The sequence below is a fragment of the Leuresthes tenuis genome, unplaced genomic scaffold (genome assembly GCF_036924035.1).
Source record: "Leuresthes tenuis unplaced genomic scaffold, fLeuTen1.0.hap1 SCAF_14, whole genome shotgun sequence".
Lineage (NCBI taxonomy): Eukaryota > Metazoa > Chordata > Actinopteri > Atheriniformes > Atherinopsidae > Leuresthes > Leuresthes tenuis.
This window is the reverse complement of record NW_027325368.1, coordinates 23079382-23099420: the sequence shown is the minus strand read 5'-3', so window position 1 is coordinate 23099420 and position 20039 is coordinate 23079382. Positions and strand designations below refer to the sequence as shown.

At 41.5% G+C, this 20039-nt stretch overlaps 2 protein-coding genes across 3 annotated transcripts; one reads left to right on the top strand and one right to left on the bottom strand.

The window, feature by feature from the left end:
- Positions 1 to 181: 181 nt before the first annotated feature.
- Positions 182 to 12796, bottom strand: LOC140269266 (importin-13-like). The gene is made up of 21 exons (XM_072364296.1): positions 12129 to 12796; positions 11400 to 11525; positions 9367 to 10007; positions 9156 to 9296; positions 8930 to 9071; positions 8655 to 8821; positions 8206 to 8326; positions 6167 to 6314; positions 5047 to 5228; positions 4911 to 4937; positions 4677 to 4811; positions 3837 to 3983; positions 3680 to 3760; positions 3439 to 3576; positions 3248 to 3344; positions 3115 to 3167; positions 2958 to 3024; positions 2709 to 2767; positions 2533 to 2622; positions 2224 to 2405; positions 182 to 382 (listed from the first exon to the last, which is right to left on the bottom strand). The coding sequence occupies exons 1-21, from the start codon at positions 12195 to 12197 to the stop codon at positions 301 to 303; spliced, it is 2895 nt and encodes a 964-aa protein (XP_072220397.1). The 5' UTR covers positions 12198 to 12796; the 3' UTR covers positions 182 to 300.
- LOC140269275 (uncharacterized) lies at positions 12543 to 20000 on the top strand. 2 transcript variants are annotated; one of them, XM_072364306.1, is made up of 5 exons: positions 12543 to 13025; positions 14950 to 15246; positions 16513 to 16794; positions 16885 to 17051; positions 18675 to 20000. In XM_072364306.1, the coding sequence occupies exons 1-5, from the start codon at positions 12959 to 12961 to the stop codon at positions 18717 to 18719; spliced, it is 858 nt and encodes a 285-aa protein (XP_072220407.1). In that variant the 5' UTR covers positions 12543 to 12958; the 3' UTR covers positions 18720 to 20000. The 2 variants fall into 2 exon arrangements, with proteins under 2 accessions (XP_072220407.1, XP_072220406.1); XM_072364305.1 differs by having other exon boundaries at positions 12545 to 13025; positions 14950 to 15264; positions 18675 to 19999.
- The last annotated feature ends 39 nt before the right edge of the window (positions 20001 to 20039 follow it).

Here is a 20039-nt window from a genome sequence, read left to right as displayed (position 1 = left end):
AGGATGTGTCGATGTACATTCACAGCACTGTGACACTTTAAACGAGAAGTGACAGGTGTTTTATTTAAAACGTGGTGGACAGAGACCCAAACATCTTCATGACAGTCCACTTAATGTTACTTTGAGTTGGTTCAGTCCAGGTGTTGTTGTTTTCCCGGCATCACCTCTTTACAGTCCTACCTTATCTGACTCGGATGGTCTAAAAGCAGGCGTTTCTTCAGTCTAACCTGTCCCTAGGAATTTCTTATCAAGACAAAGCCAGATGGAATTTTACAGCAGCAGCTCTGACTAGTATTCAGACTATCCAGACCCCTGCAGGCCTCTGCAGAGAAGATAAAACTCCTTCACAGTCTCCTTCATGCAACGCTTGTTGGTTTGTTCCCTGGGAGAAAGAAACGGGTATTAAAAGATATAGACCATGAATGCAAAACATTGGACAGAGGTTTTTAGTGTTCTTTTTTTGAGATAAAGTGAAACGAAGGTGTTTGTCTTCACAAATAAATTATCCTCAAAATGAGGCTCATGACAGTGAATCAAAACAGTGGTTATTATCAACTGTGGTCCTTTCAGGCAAAAATACCAACAGATGACAGGAGAACAAAAGGCTGGAAAAGTACGAAACAGTGTTGCAACTAATTAGGTTAATTGGCAACAGGTCAGTGACAGGATGGAGGTCCAGTAACCCGTCACTTCAGTTGCCAAACATTTATGGACTGTTAAGAGAATACGGGATGCTACACGGTGGTAAATATTGCCCCTTCACAACTTTTTTGAGGCATGTTGCTGCCATCAAATTCAAGATGAGCTAATATTTTTTCATTAAATAGTAAACTGATTTGCTAAAGGCGCTTTTAAGTCAGCTCTTTAATTGTATGATGTGGCACTGGAGTCGACATTGCTTCATTCCCCCTCTGATGGACTATCTCCCTTCTTATCAAAGGATCTTTCAGCTGTTTTTTTCCAGACTAAGCAACAGAGCAACCTGACTGTGTTTAGAGCACATACAAAAAAAATGCCCAGCTGTTTGTAAAATAAAGAAATGGACCTTACTCTGGATCTTTTAAAAAAAAATAAAAATTCATAATGGTGCCATTATCTTGCTCGTTCGTGATTAGTGAGAGGCTAGTGGTTAGGTATAGTGGTTAGCACTATCACATGGTGTGAGTAAACAGCAGGTGTGTGTATTAGGGAATTCAGAGTTTCTGTGTCCGTGTGTAAAAACCAGTTGGGACTAAACAGACACCCATGCAGTCCTGCACACACTACATTTTGGATCGCCTGTGCTAACACTTCCTGTGCACAGGTATTTAATCAGTGAACAGTACATTGCAGAGATTTGAACAACCAGTTCTCCTGCAAAGGCTCTCTTTAAAACAAGCATCCATGCTGTTCTTCTACTCTTCTTTGTGTGGAAGGCTATGCTGTTTTTCTGAAGGGAGATACAGGCACGTGTAGTTGGCTCACTCAGTCCACATGGCGACGAATATTAAGACTACACATGGTTAGCCATACAGGGAAACTGGACTCTTGCGGATAGGTAACGATGACTAAATTTATGTAACACTGTTTGTGGAACACATCTCTTTACCCAACAATGCTGTTTTCACTCAAGTGATTTTGCAGCGTCAGATTGCTGCGTGTAGGCACACACTGATGGAGCACTGAGTTACCCCTTTTCGAGGGACCTGTGACCTGTTCAGGGTGTACTCCGTCTCTCACCCTATGATGGCTTGTCATATGCGAACTGATTATTTTGACAAATAAAAGAAAACTGTTTAACCTACGAGTGTGAGGGCACGTTTTTTGCCTCCTAAAATGTCCATTTTTGTATCGGGACATAAAGGTGCCTTTCTGTCTCTAGGAATAAAGACTTATTCTTTCAAATAATTTTTTTTAAAGTACCGTGCTTGTAACCAGGGCGACAACTCATATGTACCTATTTGGGACCATTCCTGCATCAGGATTATTTAGTGTGTATGATAAAGAGATGTTGTTTTATGAGATTAAGACAACCTGGGACAGTGTGTTTAAGAATTTTTCCTCTTCATCAAAGAACCCAAATTGTCAACTCATTTATTTCAAAGCATATCCTAAAGCTTACCATCACCAGGTTTCACAAACATGAAGTCCAAATTGCTGTATGTAACAGCTCAATGTATTGTAAAGCTATAAATATATAGTGCAGGAGTGTTCCTCAGTTACCTTTGCTTTTAAGGTTGTTACCTTAGAAGCTGTTGAGTGAAGGTGTGTTTCTGCTCTGTGGAGACATGGACCGAAGGGAAACCTGGGTTCTGCAATGTTTCTTTCAGCCACTGAGAAAGCATGGCTGGACAATGTCTGTTTAGATATAGCAGCACATCAGAAAAGTGCTCTGTCAGACTGCAGGAACACCCGCCTCCAATCGCCTTTGAAAGAAAGAAAAAATTCACGACATTAGAAGAATGTGAGTGATGCCACTTTAAATTATTATTATGCCACTGCAAATGATCCACATGATCCATTTTTTCCATTCGCCGCAAAAGCCTGCCTCACCTGAAGCACGGTCTCCGTCAGGAGCTTTCCATCCTTTTGCAACACATCACCAAGCAAGGGCATGTCTTTACAGCGACTCAAAAACTCTGTCTGCCAGGGACACAAAAGACATGATCATCTAATGGAATTTAAATGAGAAAATTGCTTTAATCTTACACATTTCACTCTCAACTTACAAAGAACAGGCAGGCAGCTTTTACTGTGTGCGACTCTGGGAACTTGATGGACAGAATCCCTGAAAAAAAATAGGACAAAATACTTTCAAATGACTGATTCAGCTGATGAGTCATGCATTTGGAAAAAAGGGGGGAAAAGAAGATTATGAAACTTAACATTTAAAAACATTTTAGGTCATTCTTAATGACTAAAAAATATTTAAAATGATTATTCCTTCATTTCAAGATACAGCAGAAACTTGAACTCACCACAATAAAACAGTGCTTTAACATCTAACTGGTCAGACAGATACAAATCAGGCTTCCTTTTAAGAATCTAACAACCAAAGGGATACAAATGCTGTAGTTAGGGAAAGTTGTCTCTGACACAGATGTTTATCAAGCGGGGCGGGTGCATTCAACAGACCTGAGCATGGAGGTGCATAAAAGACTCTGCAATATCTGGATGATCTCTCGGACCTGCCAAGTACAAGAGACAGGTCTGAGGACAAAGTCATGTTTGAAATCATGTAGACATTTTTCTGCAACCCTCTTGCTACCTTGTTGAAATACAGTGAGTGTGGTTGATGTCAAGGCTTCAATGAGGCTTCTGATGTCAGAGATGTGATGATCCTCTCCAGCAAATATGTGAACCATCTGAAAAATAAAATGACAGAGACAGCATGTAAGGAACCGTATCAAACTTAGAGGCATGTTGTTTTCATTCAGGCTCTGATATCAGGATCCGGACCTGACGTGCCAGGTCCAGGGCTGAAGCTTGTGGGAAGGCTTGATAGATCTGCCCCAGCATCTCGCTCAGCTGAGCCACCATGGGCCCGAAATCGTGTAGGAGGGTGCGGACTGATTTATCAAAAACCCCACACACCGCCTGGAGGGGCGGAAAGGGAGAGCAAACGTGAGTCATTAAATACACACAATGATTAATCATACATGCACAGCTGTTGATTTAAAAAAAAAAAAAAGACTCCTACCTCGACCACCTCTGAATCGTGGAGCCATTTGCTGAGGATGGTCTGGATCAAAGAGAACACTTGCTGCAGCACAACTACAACCTACACATTTTAAAACAAAAGAAAGATAAAGAATATATTCCAAATATAGCGGGTTTGTTTTTGCCTGTGAGCTTACAGGGTTTTGTGCACTCTGTGAGGTTGTGAGTCTGGAACTGGCTGCTTCCTCAAAGGCATCTGCATGTCTGTTAATGTCTAGAGTGGTAAAGAGACTGGACAGCATCCCCAGGATGTGGATGATACTCTTTTTATTAGTGGCATTTGGCTGTAGAGAGAGAGAGAGAGAAAGATGTTACTGGCAAGTTATTAGTTATTATCAAACAGGGAAGTGATTTAACTGCTGTTACTGTAAATGTCGTGTGAAATGCTGCCTTAAAGAGCTCGATCTGTTTCAACATACTTTTCAGACTCAAACCCTGAAGTCTTATGACAGAACTGAATGCCAACCTGGATAACGGTGTAAAATAGGTGGGAGGATTTAAAGCGCAGCTTTAAGGTGTCTTATTCAGCTACGTATAAGTATATACATAATATTTTGTAGAAAAGTATGTTTGAAAAATTAATAATCACTTGAATGTATCCATATTTCTTATAGTTAAACTAATTTTAGTTTGGCTGCTCTACCTCACACTATGTCACTGCTGTGCTGTGTTTTTCTAAATGTTATAGTAAGGCATCCATACACGTATTAAAAATGTACATGCTACATGGTCTGGCCCTCTGAGACACAACCTGGGATAGCTAACCTGCAAGTTGCACACTCAAGATTTTAAACCACATTTTTTGGTGGACTACTACTTAAGAAATAGAAGACATTTCAATGTAGAACTTTAGCACCAAAATAATAAAACAATAATGCCACTTCTAGTTTATATAAATATTCTATAAACTATAATGTAGTGTGCCTTTATGTACTTGGCAACAAGCAGCACTGTTGCGGCCATTTTTTTTCATTTACCTCCTGCTGGGCCAGTGTGTCCAGTTGCTGAATGTGAGGAGTGATGAGCGAGTGCAGCCGGCCTAAAATCTCCTCTACTGGCAGGGCAGACAGCAAGAAACCTAAGGCCTGCATCAGCCACATGCACTGGCTGCTCTGCGCACACACACAAACACACACACACACACACAGGTTGATGCAGTCACGTTTTAACAACACTATGGTGCTAACAAATTTTCTAGGATGTTTACTCACCTTGTGAATTTCTTTTATCAGGACATCCTGCAGGGAAAAAAATCCCATTTAGGGGAGACAGTGATCGCACCATTGTTACAAAGAAAACACACACAGAACTGATGATCTGCAGCTGTGTGAGGTTGTGTGTCCTCACCTGTGAGACAGTGAGGATGTCCTGAGCATAGGGGCTGAGGTCATGCCTGCACTCCCTGCAGATCCTCTTCAGTGTGGACACGCTGGACACTGAAAGCTCCGGCTTCACAAGGCCCTGAAGCACCATGGGTAATATGCCACCCAACATCACTGGGTGGTCAGCCAGCCACTCCGCTAGTGACCCTGGTCAACAGGGGAGATGCAGTGAGAGGACCATGTCACGCTACCTCAACAGCTGAGGGTGAGCTTTGACCACAGTTAAAAATGCAAACCATTTGTCCTCATTTGAAAAATTCTATTACATTCCCAAAGAGGGGGGCATATTTACTCAATTAAAGCAATTGAATGGTACACTCGGAATTATATTACAAACATGGGCACGGTATGCTATTCAAAAATTCAGGATCAGAGAAAGGTGAGTTCTGTTTGGCTTGTATGACATGCATGTAGCTGTCACAAGTTTTGTTGCTGATTCATGGATGACTGACTGCTTTGTAAAAATATTCAGACTTACAGTTATGGCCGAAGACCATTTATTTTTCTTCCCTTTTTGACTGGAAAAGGAAATTAATTTGTAGGATAGTTTGCATGCTTGGCTGAAAAATATCTCGTGATGTGGCACTCTTTGAATGCTGCGATTAAACATACTTCATGTAAACAGACACTTGGTACAAACATTTAAAGTCTGGTCCTACGTAAAACATACATTCTTCTCCTTTTTTGAAGCACCCATCTGTAATGTGGTTTTGGCAACACAATCATTGACCTTACTAACACGACTAAAAAAACTTGAAGCCTATTTTAGTCCAAACCAGAGACAGCGCACTCTGCTGGAGTCATGTGAAATGGCAGGACAGTCTTTGTTATCGCTCACCTCAAGATTCATTAAGAGCTAGCTGTCTTTCAAATTATATTTCTACTCTTTTTTCATTTGAGGCCATCGAGAGCCAGATCGAGATGGACTAAGGACTACTTCTGGCCCTCTGGGGTCCATATTTTACCATGTGGTAAAGTCGTCATGCGAAGTATAAATAGGCATAAATGAATGATCAGATGCATTCAAAATAGAAGTTTTTACAGTAAACAATGAGACAATAGTAAGCAAGTGTCTGAGTATGTACCTATGGTGTACATGACCGTGTCAGCCAGCATTATGTTGCTGATGTTGATTCTTGGGATCAGACCAATGAGACCAGGAATAACATCAGAGTAGTTGACATCTATGGTTTCAGCTATGGACTGGAAACCAAACAACAGAGCCTCGGTGTCCTAAAAGATGATGAAAAAAATGTTAGAACAAGAGATGGTGCACAGGAAACAATTTGTAGTTGGCAAACAGAGAGCTACACAAAGAGGAAGCAACAATACATTTGCATAGATAGTGAAACTCAACATGTTCCGTTATTATAGTAAATCAAGGTTACAATCAGATGAACTGAAGGGGAACATGGTGAAGAGGCTGAAGCAGTTACTGTACTGAGGGGCTTTGCTTTATCATTTTAAGGCAGAGGCATTTCAGCAAAATATTAAATTTGAATATATCTTAAAGTGATCTTAAAGATATCAGAGACAGACAGATAGAATGTCATCGATTCCAACTTTAGAAACACAAACTTCGATGTACAGTAGCCCACATTAGCTGGCAAACTTAAACCAAGCACAGAGTTTATGGAGCAGATGTGTGACAAAGAAATCACTGTGTGATTCTGAATGGAGTGTCAACCAGCCTGCCAGCTGGTATCTCACTTCAGCCTTCCCATCTGTGGTGTAGAGTTCTTAACAATTTAGGCCAGTTCAACACTGTGCCTAAAAAAGCAATCTCTACCAACTATGTGTGGCTGAACTGCAGACAAGGGAAATGTGAGTATTTAAGAATAAAACCGCCGGTCAAGTATTCATTTATTTTTCATCTATTTGATGTGTGGTAGCCTGAACTCAGATGTTTGTGATAGTGTGGGCTCTTAGGCTGGCTCCTGTATGTTCTGTCATATGGAAATAACGTGCTTCAAGAGTTACTGAATGCAATTTGTATCTAATTTGCATTTGTATTGTAGGACAGATCTCAATAAAGACACCCCGTGTGTCCTGGGGGGGTTAGTCAAGTCGCTCTCTCCACACCCTAAAACGAGTTCTAAGGTGTAAATTCATAGTTTTAAGAAGAAGTGTTGTAATGGCTCTCTATGGTAAGTTTATATCAACTTGTGAAAAAAGGGTCTCTTTAAATACATGCTTGCAGGAAGATTGGGACAAAATAACACCTGAAACACCTCATCTATTGGTGTCCTTAATGCCAGAACATGGTAACTTTACAAAGTGGTGTCTTTCTTTCTCTGGAATATGTTGCAGGCTTGGGGCACAAAAATGGATGTATACTAACAAATAAAAAGGAGGTGACAAGACAAAATATGAAATATCGTGATGCACAGTGCATCACATTTTCGATCTTCATTTCTTCTCTGCTCACTTCTCACTCGTTTTTAGTGGGAGGTAAAATATATAAAGAACTAATGAAAATATGACAAACGTAGATATGATTAAGAGAACTGAGACACACAGATTGTGTGTTTCAGCAACAGGGAAGCGCTCCAGGATCAGCCTACTTATTTGTCTTTCAATGTCCCGCCTACAGCTGTAGGAATATGATGCAGTGGAGATTGATGTCATTTGTTTTTTTTAAGATTAAGACTTTTATTGTCATGTAGATACACGAAATACATGAAATTTCTCTACCGCATTTTACCCATCCAGCTGTTGAAGACACACATACACAGGGTCACACACTCATGGAGACAGATGCCATATACGCTGGAGCGATGGGCAGCCATTCAATGGGTGAATTCCTGTTGAGCCATTGCTCAAGGGCACCTCGGCCAAGGAGATGGACTGCCCTCAGCTGTCAGTTCACCAGTCATTGAGATTTGACCAATCTTTGAGCAGTGAGAGTGGGAATCGAACCGCCAACCTTCAGGTTATTGGACGACCCCATTCTTACCACTGTAGCCTGTAGCTACAGTAATTTGATCCCAAAACAGTTCAGATTTCAATATATGTCTTGATATTTTTCACTGTAGACAAAAGCATACAACTTAAAGAATATGATTTCTGCATGATGACTTATTCTTTGCATTAATTCTGCACTGGGGCCTTTTAATGACAGTACCTGCCATACCACTGACTGTTGCGGGTCCATCAGCTGTCTGCCCAGCCTCTCATAGAGGCTACTTAGCAGCTCTGCTCCCAACATCTCATATACATACATCAGTGTGTCAGAGATGTCCACCCTGTTAAGCAAACCAGAACAAGACAACAGAGTTGAAGATGCAATGCTGAGCTCCAGCTGTTACATCAGCTTTTAAATGTTTTGCCACAATAAAACTTCTCTTCAGGATCAGATGGTTCTTCCTTTGAGTTGTCATCTAGCAACATCATCACGTACAAATATGAACTTTAAACTAGAGTCAGATATTCTTTAGCTACTTAGAAGAGCCCCTAATTTTGAATCAAATGCAAATATTTTAAGGACCCTTTTAGAGCGAAAATAATTGTGTGTCATTGATATGAATCCAGATTTAGAGTTCATCAAAAGTATGCAGGAGCTTCCTAACTTACCTGTAAATTCGAAACTGCTCTTTGTCATCAGAAGACCAGGAGGCATACTCCTCCTGAGAGGGATAGTGGGATTTATGTAGCAGCACGTCCACCAGCTGGAAGTAGATCGGCCTGTAGACCTGCAGGTAAACTGCCTGCTTCTCTTCCTCAAATGACAAAATGTCATCCTGAAAATTCATTGAATAATAACAAAGATGGAAAAGAAGGGTATGTACCGAAGGAAGGTGAACTAAATGAAAGCACAGTCCCATTGTAACCTTCTTCAGTTTCCATACCTGCAAAGTGTACCAGAAGGTGAGAGTAAGGGAGCTTGTGGTCTCACTGACTGGGTAATTTCCAGGCATGCCCGTACAGAACAGAATCATGTTAACCAAGGCCAGATATTCTTGCCAGTGGTCCAGCTGTTCCAACAAAACCCTGCCACACACAAACCAGTTTAAACACAAAAGACAACCCTGAAGAGGTTTCAAGATGGGACTGTGGGTGTTTGTCTGTGGGTACCTGGAGTGTGTTTCCCCCAAAGCAACTGCAATCCGACAGATACCATGGGAGGTCTCCATGTCCCCCTCCTGAGCTGCTGTCTTGAGCTGGTCATACAGACCCAGCACCAGAGGCATCAGGCCTAGCAGAGCATCAGTGTACCTGCACACAAGTGTTCAGAGTCACGCACCTACAAACAGAAAGACATCTATAATTCGGCGTTGTCTCTCACCTTTGGCAGTCAGGCTGTGAGATGACGTTAACTATCGTCTCCACTGCTGTGTCAAACAGTTCTGTGTCGTTAAGTGCAGTGAAACAGTCCTGGACCAGTTCCTGGCTCTCCCCTAATGGCACATCCAGTCCAACCCAGCTGGACAGACAGCGGAGCACCTTCTCCTTCACCTGACTGGATGAGTCCTGGCTCTGAAGGAGCTGTCGCAGCATGGGACATACCTCAGCCCACTCCCCAGTCAGAGCCTCCCTCAGCTGGGTGCGGCGAGCTTGAGCCAGGCGGCAGCTTTGGAACTCCTCCGGCAGTACGGTGAGAAGCTCCAGCAGGGCAAGACAGTGAGCATGAGGATCCTGAGAAGCTTTAGCACCAGAGCCATCTTCAGAATCAGGTTTCTGTGGCTGGAACGCCGTCACCATGTCCGCTACTGGCTGGGACCAGGCCAGGGGGATTAAATTGAGAGCTATAGATGCCAGGGCTACACATAGACGAGTCAGCACCATTTTGGGCCCAGAGGAGAAATGCAAGATATGAGAGAGAAGTTGCACTCTAAGACTCTCATGCTGGTCTGTGGGGAGGTCACTCCAGTGACGGGAGATCTTGATGTGGAGGGTGCTGGCACCAAAAAACTGAACCTCTGGGATCTGCAAAGAGACACAGCTACTTTAAAATCCCAGGAAATGACTTTGTTTTTGAGTACTAACCAGTACTTTGTGGGAAAGCTCTGACATTCAACTTGTTCCTTTAACTTATCCATCCAAATGTTCCCTAAGAGATTATATAAATAATGAGTAATTACAACCTCAATTTCCAAAAAAAAAAAAAGGAAAGCTGTGCCAAATGCACATAAATTTAGAAAATAGAATGCAAATCTCATAGTGTGTAGAAAACATATCAAATGTTGAAATTGAGACATTTTAGTATTACAAGAAAAATATTGTTGGTCTTGAATTCGATGGCAGCAACACGTCTCAGAAAAGTTTGGACAGGGCCCTGTTTATCACTGTAGCATCCCCTCATCTTTTACCAACATTATGTTAAAATCTGAGAATTGAGGAGATGCAATTGCAGGACCTTTGGGTGAGGAATGTTGCCTCATTCTTGTTTGATATATAATTCGAGCTGCTCAACACTCCTGGATCTTCTATGTCGTATTTTGCGTTTCATTAAGAACCAAATTTTTTCCCGAGGTGAAAAGTCTGGACTGCAGGCAGCACCCAGGCTCTTCTCCTGCAAAGCCATGCCGCTCTAATACATGCAAAATGTTGATTAACGTTGTCTTGCTAAAATGTGCTAAGCATTTTCTAAAAAAGACATCTGAATGGGAGCACATGTTGCCCTAAAAGCTACATATCCATTTCAGGACTGATGGTTCAGTGGTAGTCTCTCTTCTTTTGAAGACAGCAGCATTTCTGGATCACGTTCACATATTACTTCTTCTCTGCATGATGCAGCTTTAATCTGCATTTGTGGATGGCAAAGTGACCTGTGTTCACAGACAGTGATTTCTGAAAGTTTCCCTGAGCTCATCCAATGCTTTCCATGACAGAATCATTTATGTTTTTAATGCAGAGAGGGCCTGAAGAACTCTTACACGGGGAGATTTCCCCAGATTTTCATAAACTTTTGATGATATTATGTTCTATAAAGGTGCAAAGTTCTTGAGGGGAACATCATTCTAAAGTTACTCCAGAATTTGTAGATACAGTTTTTTTATTTTGCAGATTGCTGAACCTCTGCTAGTCTGTACTTCTGAGAGACTCTTCCTCTCTCAAGTGCTCTTTATATACTCAATCGTGTTCCTCCAGCTGTTTCTTTCACGTACCACTTACCCATTTACATTGAGAGCCTTTTGAAGCTTCCTTTCCAACTTTTTTTTTTTACGTGTTGCTGGCATCATTTCAAGACAAGCTAATACTTTTCATGAAATAGTAAAATGCCTTATGTTCTCTGTGCCGTTTTGTGTTTGTACTTTTTTGTTTTTTGCTTGTTTGGAACTGGGGATGCTGGGGATTGTACAGACTGAAGAGCAGAACCTTATCAGGGCTGAGCAGGGCCCAGCAGAACTGCCATGCCTGTGCGGATGCCTGGGCCTGGGTCAGCCACTTCTGGGCCACATTTTTTCGCTCCATGTCTGGATCAAAGTACAGCTGGTAGAGAGCCTGCAGGAGGACATACAGAGCAGAAAAGTAATCAGTGCTGTAAATCCTGTTGGAAATATTGATGAAGAGGGTATGAATCGACAAAATCCAACTTTCCTGTTTCTTTCAGTGGAGGAGGAAGCAAACACTTTTACTTTCACCTGTTGATAAATATGTAGTCTCCATAGGGTCTTGTTTTTTTTTTTCAGTGCATGTTCAGTTTGCTGAGCTGAATCTACAGATACCATTAATGATCCTTCATGCTGGATGACCAATTATTTTAACAGTAAAAAAAATGTGTTGTCATGGCAACTAATCCAAAGCACACGGTGTTAGTTATTATTAGGACAGCATATGCTTATAGCTGGTATCGTGTTACAAATGGTCCAGTTTCCCAAACTGGACCCGTGCTGAACTACAATGAGTAAACTATGATTATACACTAGACAAAAAACTGTGATCAATCGATCGAACGCACCTTTATATCAACCCAGAATGATGCTCAGACACTTAATTTCTGAATACATGGCTTTTCTATATATAGTCAGTTGAGTGCATTTTTCATATTGTCACTACGAGTGCCTGCTGACCTCCAGTCATATAAGATTATTTCAATTAACTTACCGACTCCACATTCTCCACCGTCAACTCCAACTCCACCGGGCTGTGCCCCAGGTTGGCTGGAGGCTCCATCTGGCGCAGCGGTGAGGAGTCTTCCTGTTGCTGAGGGTATCCTTTGGAAATAAAAGCCTGACCGATGATAAGGAATAACCAAAACGGTCGTTAAGAGTCCAAAGTGAGTCAGATCTGGCTGTCAGATGGCGCAGCGGATCATTCAGCTGTCTGCTCGGCACACGTGTGCTCTCAGGCACGATGACATACTGACCTCTGTGGGGACAGAGAAGTAGTCGGCTTGCAGCCAAAAAAAACAACAACTTAAACGTATTCCACTCCTCCTACAAGCAGCATATATTTATCTATTCACACATAAAGTCTGATAAGACGAGAAGTGAAACAGTAAAACTTGCTCACAGCCTGTCCGCTCCTGACGCAAACGGCTGCGCCTCTGACGCTCTGACGTCTGCTTGGAGCGGCGGAGGAACGGCGACTGGGAACATGTATTTTAGCTATGTTAGACGAACACAAATTTGGGGGGTTGGAGCATGAGTTTGCAAGCGCATCAAGAGTGCACGCGCTGCTCATCCAAAGAAATAAAAGTCGCGCGTGTCTGTTTCTCTGCTCCCACCGCCGCCTGCGCGCAGCCAGCCGGCCATGCCACGCGGCCCCACCCCTGCCTGCCTCTCTTCTGCCCGACTCCCTCAGGATATTTTTAGCGCTGATGATGAGCCCTGTCAAATCACGTAACGGAAACAACATCAGAAGGAAAGAGCAGAGCTGCTGCGGAGAGCTCGTTTTACTGCTATCCTCACAGAGGGAAGCCTGCCGCGGATGAGATGAAATTTGAAATTAACTTGGTGTTTTGCGTGCTGGTGCTGCTTCTCGTCTCATCGCAGACAAGAGGTAAGTGTTATCTGTGCGTGTGTGTGTGAGCGTGTGTGTGCGCGCGCGTCTGACGAGAGTTGATCTCATCGACTCAGCAAATGATGCTCCCAACAGGCTATTGGAAATTCATAGAGCTGCAGGATGGGGTTAAGATTCATTATTAACTTTTCCATGATAGGTTCAATAGCTCAGCAATACGTGAACAGATATTTCAGATTTTCTCTGTTTAATATGATGACATTTCTTTTCTGTGTATGAGGCCTATCTTTTGGTGTCAGACCTCCCATCTTTTTACTTAAGCTATCATATTTAATTTAGACTTGAGTGTATTTCACTTCCCCACCTAACCAGACTGAAATAAAGGCTGCTGAACATCCGAGGTTGACTGATTGATAGTCGATAAACTCCAGCTATTTTGAGAATTGGCCCATTATTTCTGTATTTATATAAATCTAAACTTCCACACAGTTACGTCTCACATATGTTCCTTCTATTTATATTCTGATAGGGGCTGACATTATTTTATCATTTGTCCAAGTGATTAGATAAGAAAATAATTGCTAAATGTATAGTCAGTCAAGTGAGGCAAGGACTGCAGCTTTCCTGAAGGACTTTTCTCCAAAGGATCTCATTTAAATCCAGTTTCTCTCCTTTGAAATTGTTCATTCTCTCAGGGATAATTAAATCTACAGCACTGTATAAGTCTTGATCAAGCCCTCTTTTCTTTATATTCCGAGCAGCCAGACTTTCGTGTAATCTTTATAGAACATTAGTTCTCCAGACATTTTGAAGATTTTTAAAAAGTTTTTCTTTGGAAATTGGCTGCGTTATCACTCATTGTCAATCCAGTCCTTGTACCTGACTGAATAATGTGTTTTACTGTTTGTTTGTTAAGCCACTTAACAGAGACCTTTGAATCATTCAAGCTCAGAAAGGCATATAATTCAAGGGATGAACCAGCGTTGTGTCGACACAGAGCAGACAACTTAGCAAAGAGCCATAGTAAATTAAGCACTTTGTTACTAACAGCCTGTCTCAAAGACACTTGTTTCCATTTCTTTAGCTGCACCTATGAAAAGGATAACACAGTTTGACAGACAGAAATGAGTGTTTTTGCACCAACAAGATAGATTCCTAAAGAGCTATTAGCTGAAAACTTGGCATATTTTAGCATGGTGTGCAGTGCGTACTTAAAAAAATATTTAAGGAAACTGGACAAGAGGAGGACACGAGAAGGAGTGTCAGGCCTAAAAACTACCTTCAGCCAATGAACAGTATCTGAAAGTGATGTACTTAAGAAGAAGGAAGACATTCAGAAAAGACCTGACAGATGCACCTGACCCCTCAGTTGATCCATCTACTGTCCGCTGAGCTCGTTTACATGAAAGGGTTTTTAGTCCCACCACACTCTTACAAAATTTAGCTTCTCCAAACAGGTTTAACACACCCAGATAATGCAGTTTGGGATAAAAAGTTGGAAATAGCAGAATGTCTTGAACATTTTGTCAGACAACATTGTGGTAAACAGTTACAAGAATGGTGGTCCAAATAAATGGCCCAATAGAGCTGTCACTGTAGCTTGACTTAACTGTGCATGTAACCATGCATCAGAAGTAGTTTCCATGGAAGGGTGGCTGTCAAAATGTATCTTTTAAGGAAGGGAAACTGAGTGAAAAAGCTTAGATATGTCAAATGACACAAGAACTGGACAGTAAATCAGTGGCAACTGATTGGATCCATCACTTATGGAGTGATCCAATCCACAGATTTCCTTTTTTCCTGCCAATTAATAAAGAAATAAGGGGTGACTCAAGGGTAATGCACAGTATTGTACTTTATAAAAAGTATCCCCTACACAAACCCCTTCGAATGTTTCCCCTTGAGAATGTTCTAGACTGAATCAATATATTCTCTGAATTCTTTTAAAACTAATTTTCAACAGGTCAGAGCCGTGACCTGCCTGCTACCTTCACCACAGCCACGCTTCTAAGTCATGCTGGAACCTCAGCATCTCTTGACCCGGGAGACGATCCAGGAAATGAGCTCCCACAGCAGAAAGGAAATCCTGCTGGCAGAGATGAAACCTCAAACGAAGCCACAACCATCCTCCAGACAGAGGGAACAGTCCACCCAGAGACATGGACAGATGCAGGACTCAAGACTCACTCGTTCACCCCGAGATCTACAGCTGCCACATCTCTAGGCACACATGCACCCATCAGCACAACTATTCCCCTTGGTACTCCATCTCTCGCTGGTAATCAGCTTCCCTTGAAAAAAACTGGAGATTTATTGTTAGCAACGCTTGAACTGTGCTCACATCATTTTCTCCATTTCTGTCAATGTGTATGTGTTACTTTCCAGTCCAGTCTGTTTACTTTGTCCAGACTGGAGCCTTGTAATATTACAACCCGCACTCTAATTGGCGGCTTGTTTGCAAACAGGCTCATTCTGAGACCCATTTTCACTGCTAGCCGTGTTCCAGGAACACACTCCTGACCCTCACATGACTGGAACTGGGACTGAGAATGTGTGTCGTAACCTCTTCGAAGAGATTCCCTTTTATAGATCAGATAAATTTAATCTCCTCAGCTGATGCCGGTTGCCTCTTTTAGGAAACCAGAAACAACAAAAATTTGGCATAACGCCACTCAGGCTGCAGCCGTTATCGTCATTTCCTTTTCCCCGCAGACCGGTGTGGAGGTTGTCACTTTGCAAACGCTGCCACTGAAGTTTCTCACTTGAAATAGTGAAAATGTTTCTCTGATTGTGTTTTTTTACCTTTATGGTCCATGACCTGACATATCGATATGTTTTATGCTTCATGTTTAACCTCACAACACACCCTGATCTGACTGTTGAATAGAATTTTTGCCTGATATACGATCTGGCCTTTATCTGGGCCTTTAATAGGCAAGGAGGCTCTAGTAAAAGGTATTATCCTGTCGACCTATAGGTCATATATGTACATTTTCTTTCTTTTTTTTTCCTTGTAAGAATCCCTCTCTTATAAGTCCCCCAAAATTGGAAATGCACCATAACATGGAGGACTTCTTTATGTATTTAACTGATCAGATCAACATCCTTATGGAAACTATGGTTATAGATATTCCAGTGCTTAATCAAACATCTTTACAACAATCTTTAGTAACCTGTTGTCTATCCGAATCCGCCACTATTTTGATAGAAAATTGCAGCAGTGAACGCAGAATGATGTCCACCTCTATGGCAATTACTATTATGTTGATCTGATGCCTAAAATATACAATGTGTGGAACAACTGTTTTAAAGGGGTTTCAAAGGTTTTAAAAGTGAGACCTGCAGGCCATGCAAACTTTATGGACAGCAGCTTTGATGTCTGTGAGAGCGATCGATTTCCACGAGCAGAGTGGTATCGAATTTCCTCTGGCTGCTCAGACTATGCTTAATTCCTTTTGAAGAATTCTCTGCACTGTTTTGAATTGATAGAACACTGTGTTTACATCCCCTCTTTTTTCTACTGCAGGCAACCTTTCAACTACACAGACGGTTCTGGACACCGCCCATCAGGAAACCTCAGCCACTGATTTGACCAGTGATTCCTTTGCCACCTTTTCATCTCAGCCAGTCCACACAGTGCACAATACAAGCTCCACGGCCCCTACCTCCACCACACAGTCACTGTCTGAATCATCGTCTGCAGCCACCACACATCGCGCAGGCTCCTCTCAGACTTCAGCATCAGGTCGCGACCCTGTAGCGCCAACACACCAGGAGGTTCCCTCTGAACTGAATGTCGGAGATCAAGGTAAGGTGACAGGATAGAAGAGAGAATATTGTTTTCAGTTATTTTACCTTCAAAATGTACAATTTCATTTTATTACTCTTGTTAATTTAGACCTCAAGGGGTCCCACCACCGCTCAAGTTCCCCTCTAGATCCCCTGCTGGCTGGTTTGCTCTCAGTGTTCATCGTCACCACTGCCATCGTCTTCATTATTCTCTTCCTCAAGTTCCGACAGCGGACGAACCACCCTGAGTTCCATCGGCTACAGGATCTTCCCATGGTAAAATACTAGAATATATTTGTTTTAAGTGTTTAAAGGGTCACTTGTACAAAATGACACATGATGGTGTTCACTATGTCCCATACGTAGTAGTTACACTATCCACGCTTAATAATTGTGCGATGACAACATTTTGGCTGATAGAAAACCCATCCAATAAGTATAAAACTAAACCTAAGCATGTTTTTGAACATGTAAGCCTAAACCTGTCCTTGAATTCTAACCCAAACATGTGCTTTTAACCTCGTACCATAACCATGACAGGAGTGACAGCATCATCTGTGGGAGTTGAACTGCAGGGGGAGCCGAAGAATAAAATAAATAATAAATTTAAAAAATTTCTAGCCTTTACTGTGAAATTGCTACGTATTTTTTTCCCTGGAACAGTGTAAATGTTTTATGATCTATCTTGAAACTGTGCTGTCTGTCCAGTGCCCTCCAGTGGACTCTCGTACTATAAATCCGTGCTGTTGTAATAGATGCAGCATGTCATATAGCGTGGACTTGCTGAAATATGCAAAGCCTTCCCTGAAAAGTACATCATATAGACAGGAGCCTTTGTTGCTCTAAAACCTGTTTATACCTTTCAGCATTGACAAGTTCAGCATTGAGTTGCTGGTTCCATAGTTACAAATACTCTAATACAGATATGTACGCTTTTAAACTGGTCATTGATAACAAGGCAAGACAAGCCCCTTCCTCTTTAGTCCAGAGTATATGGCACCCATAATTTCCAAATAGAATTTTGAATTTCAATTCGTCTTACCACAGAGCAGTTCTCCATTTTGCTGTCAGTTTTAAATGAGCCCAGAGAAGAAGGTGTTTCTGGCTTCTTCTTTGCACGGGAGAGCTTTATTTTGCATTTGTGGGTGTGAATTGTGTTCACAGATAATGATCTCTGAAAGTGTTAATGAGCCCGTGCAATAATTTCAACAACAAACTCATGACTGATAAGGCAGCGCTGCCTCAGAGCCTGAAGATCCCCACCATTCAATATTGTCTCAAGGATTATGTCTCAAGATACCTGAACTATTTCTGATATTAAATACAGTAGATGATGGAATATTTAAAGTCAAGCTTGCAAATTTGTTTGATGGAAAATTACTTCACAAGTTGTAGATGCATTTTTTTTTTTTTTTGTATATTGTTGAACCTCTGCCCATCTGTACTTTTCTTCGGTGCTCTTTCTATACCCAGTCATGCTACTGAGCTGTTGCCAGTCAACTCGATTATTTGTAACATTTTCCTCCAGCTGTTTCTTTTCAGTACCACTTACTTTTCCAGCCGTTGTTGCCCCGTCCCAACTTTTTCAAAAATATGTTGCAGCCATAATTGGAGATGGGCCATTTTTCAACATTTGATATGTTGTCTACATTCAGTTGTAAATAAGATGTTGGTTTATATGATTTGAAATCATTGCATTCTGTTTTTTATTCATATTCTAGTGTCCCAACGTTCTTTTTTAGAATTGGATTTGTAATAGCAGATATTGAGGTCTTCTCAAGAGTGCTTTGTAGTTTATTGGTTACAGTGATACAGTATATTCTGCATAGGTTCCTAAATTCCATTGTTTCAAAGTTAACATTTTGGTACAGTTCATCTGTTTTTAATCATATTCTGCAGGATGATTTGATGGAGGACACGCCACTCTCCAGGTACACCTACTGATGGAAGCTCCTGTCCTGTCAGTCACTTCCACCACTCTCTCAGAGGACATATGGAAATCAAAAACCAAAGGAGGACCACTTTGGATGTGAGAAAAACTTTTGCCTGGAAGCAGATGGGTCTCATCCACTGAGGAGTTCCCATTGTGACTGACAGTTTGAAAATGTTAGTCAAGGATTCAGCATTACTTCAGCATTCTTCCACATTCCCTTTATAGCTCTGGAAAACCTTCAGTCTGGTGGGAACATATTGGTCTTCTTTCTTTTCTAAGGCTAATTAACAGCATCTCTGTTCCCGACTTCATGTATGCACAGCACTTTAATGTGGCATAGATAGCCACACTGCCCCTTAGGGCATTACCCTTATACGGGTTAATGTGGATCGAGATTGCATAGAGTCCTCGTGAAAGGCAAACAGCAAGAGATACAGACACATTGAGGACATAATTTGCTTTGAGACACATGGGAAAGCTGCCAACATTACCAAAACAATTAAGGATCACCAATTCTGATCCTTTAGGTGACCAACTGTTAGTGAAGTGCACTTTCAAACCAAACTGCTGCCTTAATGCTGCATGAGGTCTTACAGAAAGTCGACACAAAAGTCAAAAGAAATGACACATTTTATCATTTAAAAAAGCCATAGCACTGGAATAAGAGACACCTTAAAAAAAGAAGTTTAAATTATTCAACTAAGTTAGTCCAAGTTGTATGAGGAACATCTTTAGTGTAAGCCTTTTTATGGAACTTGCATCTTAATGGTTTAATGCTGGATTTGAATTAGTTTGTTTTCCATATTGAATGTGAAATCTACCGATGTCTCTGCTGCAACTAATGTACACTCGAGTAAGCCGTAAAACTATTTGCTGCTGTTAAAAGTGCTGTAAATTTTTTTTAAGTGTTCAGACACATTGTGGATCAAAGCTTAAACGTTAAGAAGTAAGGAATTTTACAGCTTGTTGTTATCAGTATTAGTGATAGGTGGAGTATCATGCAGATGTGCTGGAACTATTGTACCAGAGTTTTAACCTAGTGTTACTGTACTTTATTGTTAAGTTCTACTTAACGGCACTTAGTGTGTAATGATATGCCATTGAAATGTAAAAATGTAATGCTTGCCTGTTTAATAATAAAACTATTATGCCCAGATTGTCTCTTAGAGGGTGGGATGTTGTGTAATAACAGACAAAATATGTGGGTGAGCTCTAAGTCATTGTGCTTTGTCATTGTCACTTGTGCAAAATGCTTTTGTCAAGTGAGATTAAATTGTGGGAGTGTGTTGAGGTCGGCCAGTCAGCAGAGGTAGAACGCCTGCCAGGACAAG

Excerpts from the sequence above, each read along its gene's own strand:
- LOC140269266 (XM_072364296.1), bottom strand. The coding sequence starts at position 12,197 with ATGGAGCCTCCAGCCAACCTGGGGCACAGCCCGGTGGAGTTGGAGTTG. Across the intron at positions 10,008-11,399 it reads CCCTGCTCAGCCCTGATAAG|ATCCCAGAGGTTCAGTTTTT; the intron begins GTTCTGCTCTTC and ends GTCTCTTTGCAG. Across the intron at positions 9,072-9,155 it reads TTGGGGGAAACACACTCCAG|GGTTTTGTTGGAACAGCTGG; the intron begins GTACCCACAGAC and ends TGTGTGTGGCAG.
- LOC140269275 (XM_072364305.1), top strand. The coding sequence starts at position 12,959 with ATGAAATTTGAAATTAACTTGGTGTTTTGCGTGCTGGTGCTGCTTCTC. Across the intron at positions 13,026-14,949 it reads CGTCTCATCGCAGACAAGAG|GTCAGAGCCGTGACCTGCCT; the intron begins GTAAGTGTTATC and ends AATTTTCAACAG. Across the intron at positions 16,795-16,884 it reads ACTGAATGTCGGAGATCAAG|ACCTCAAGGGGTCCCACCAC; the intron begins GTAAGGTGACAG and ends TTGTTAATTTAG.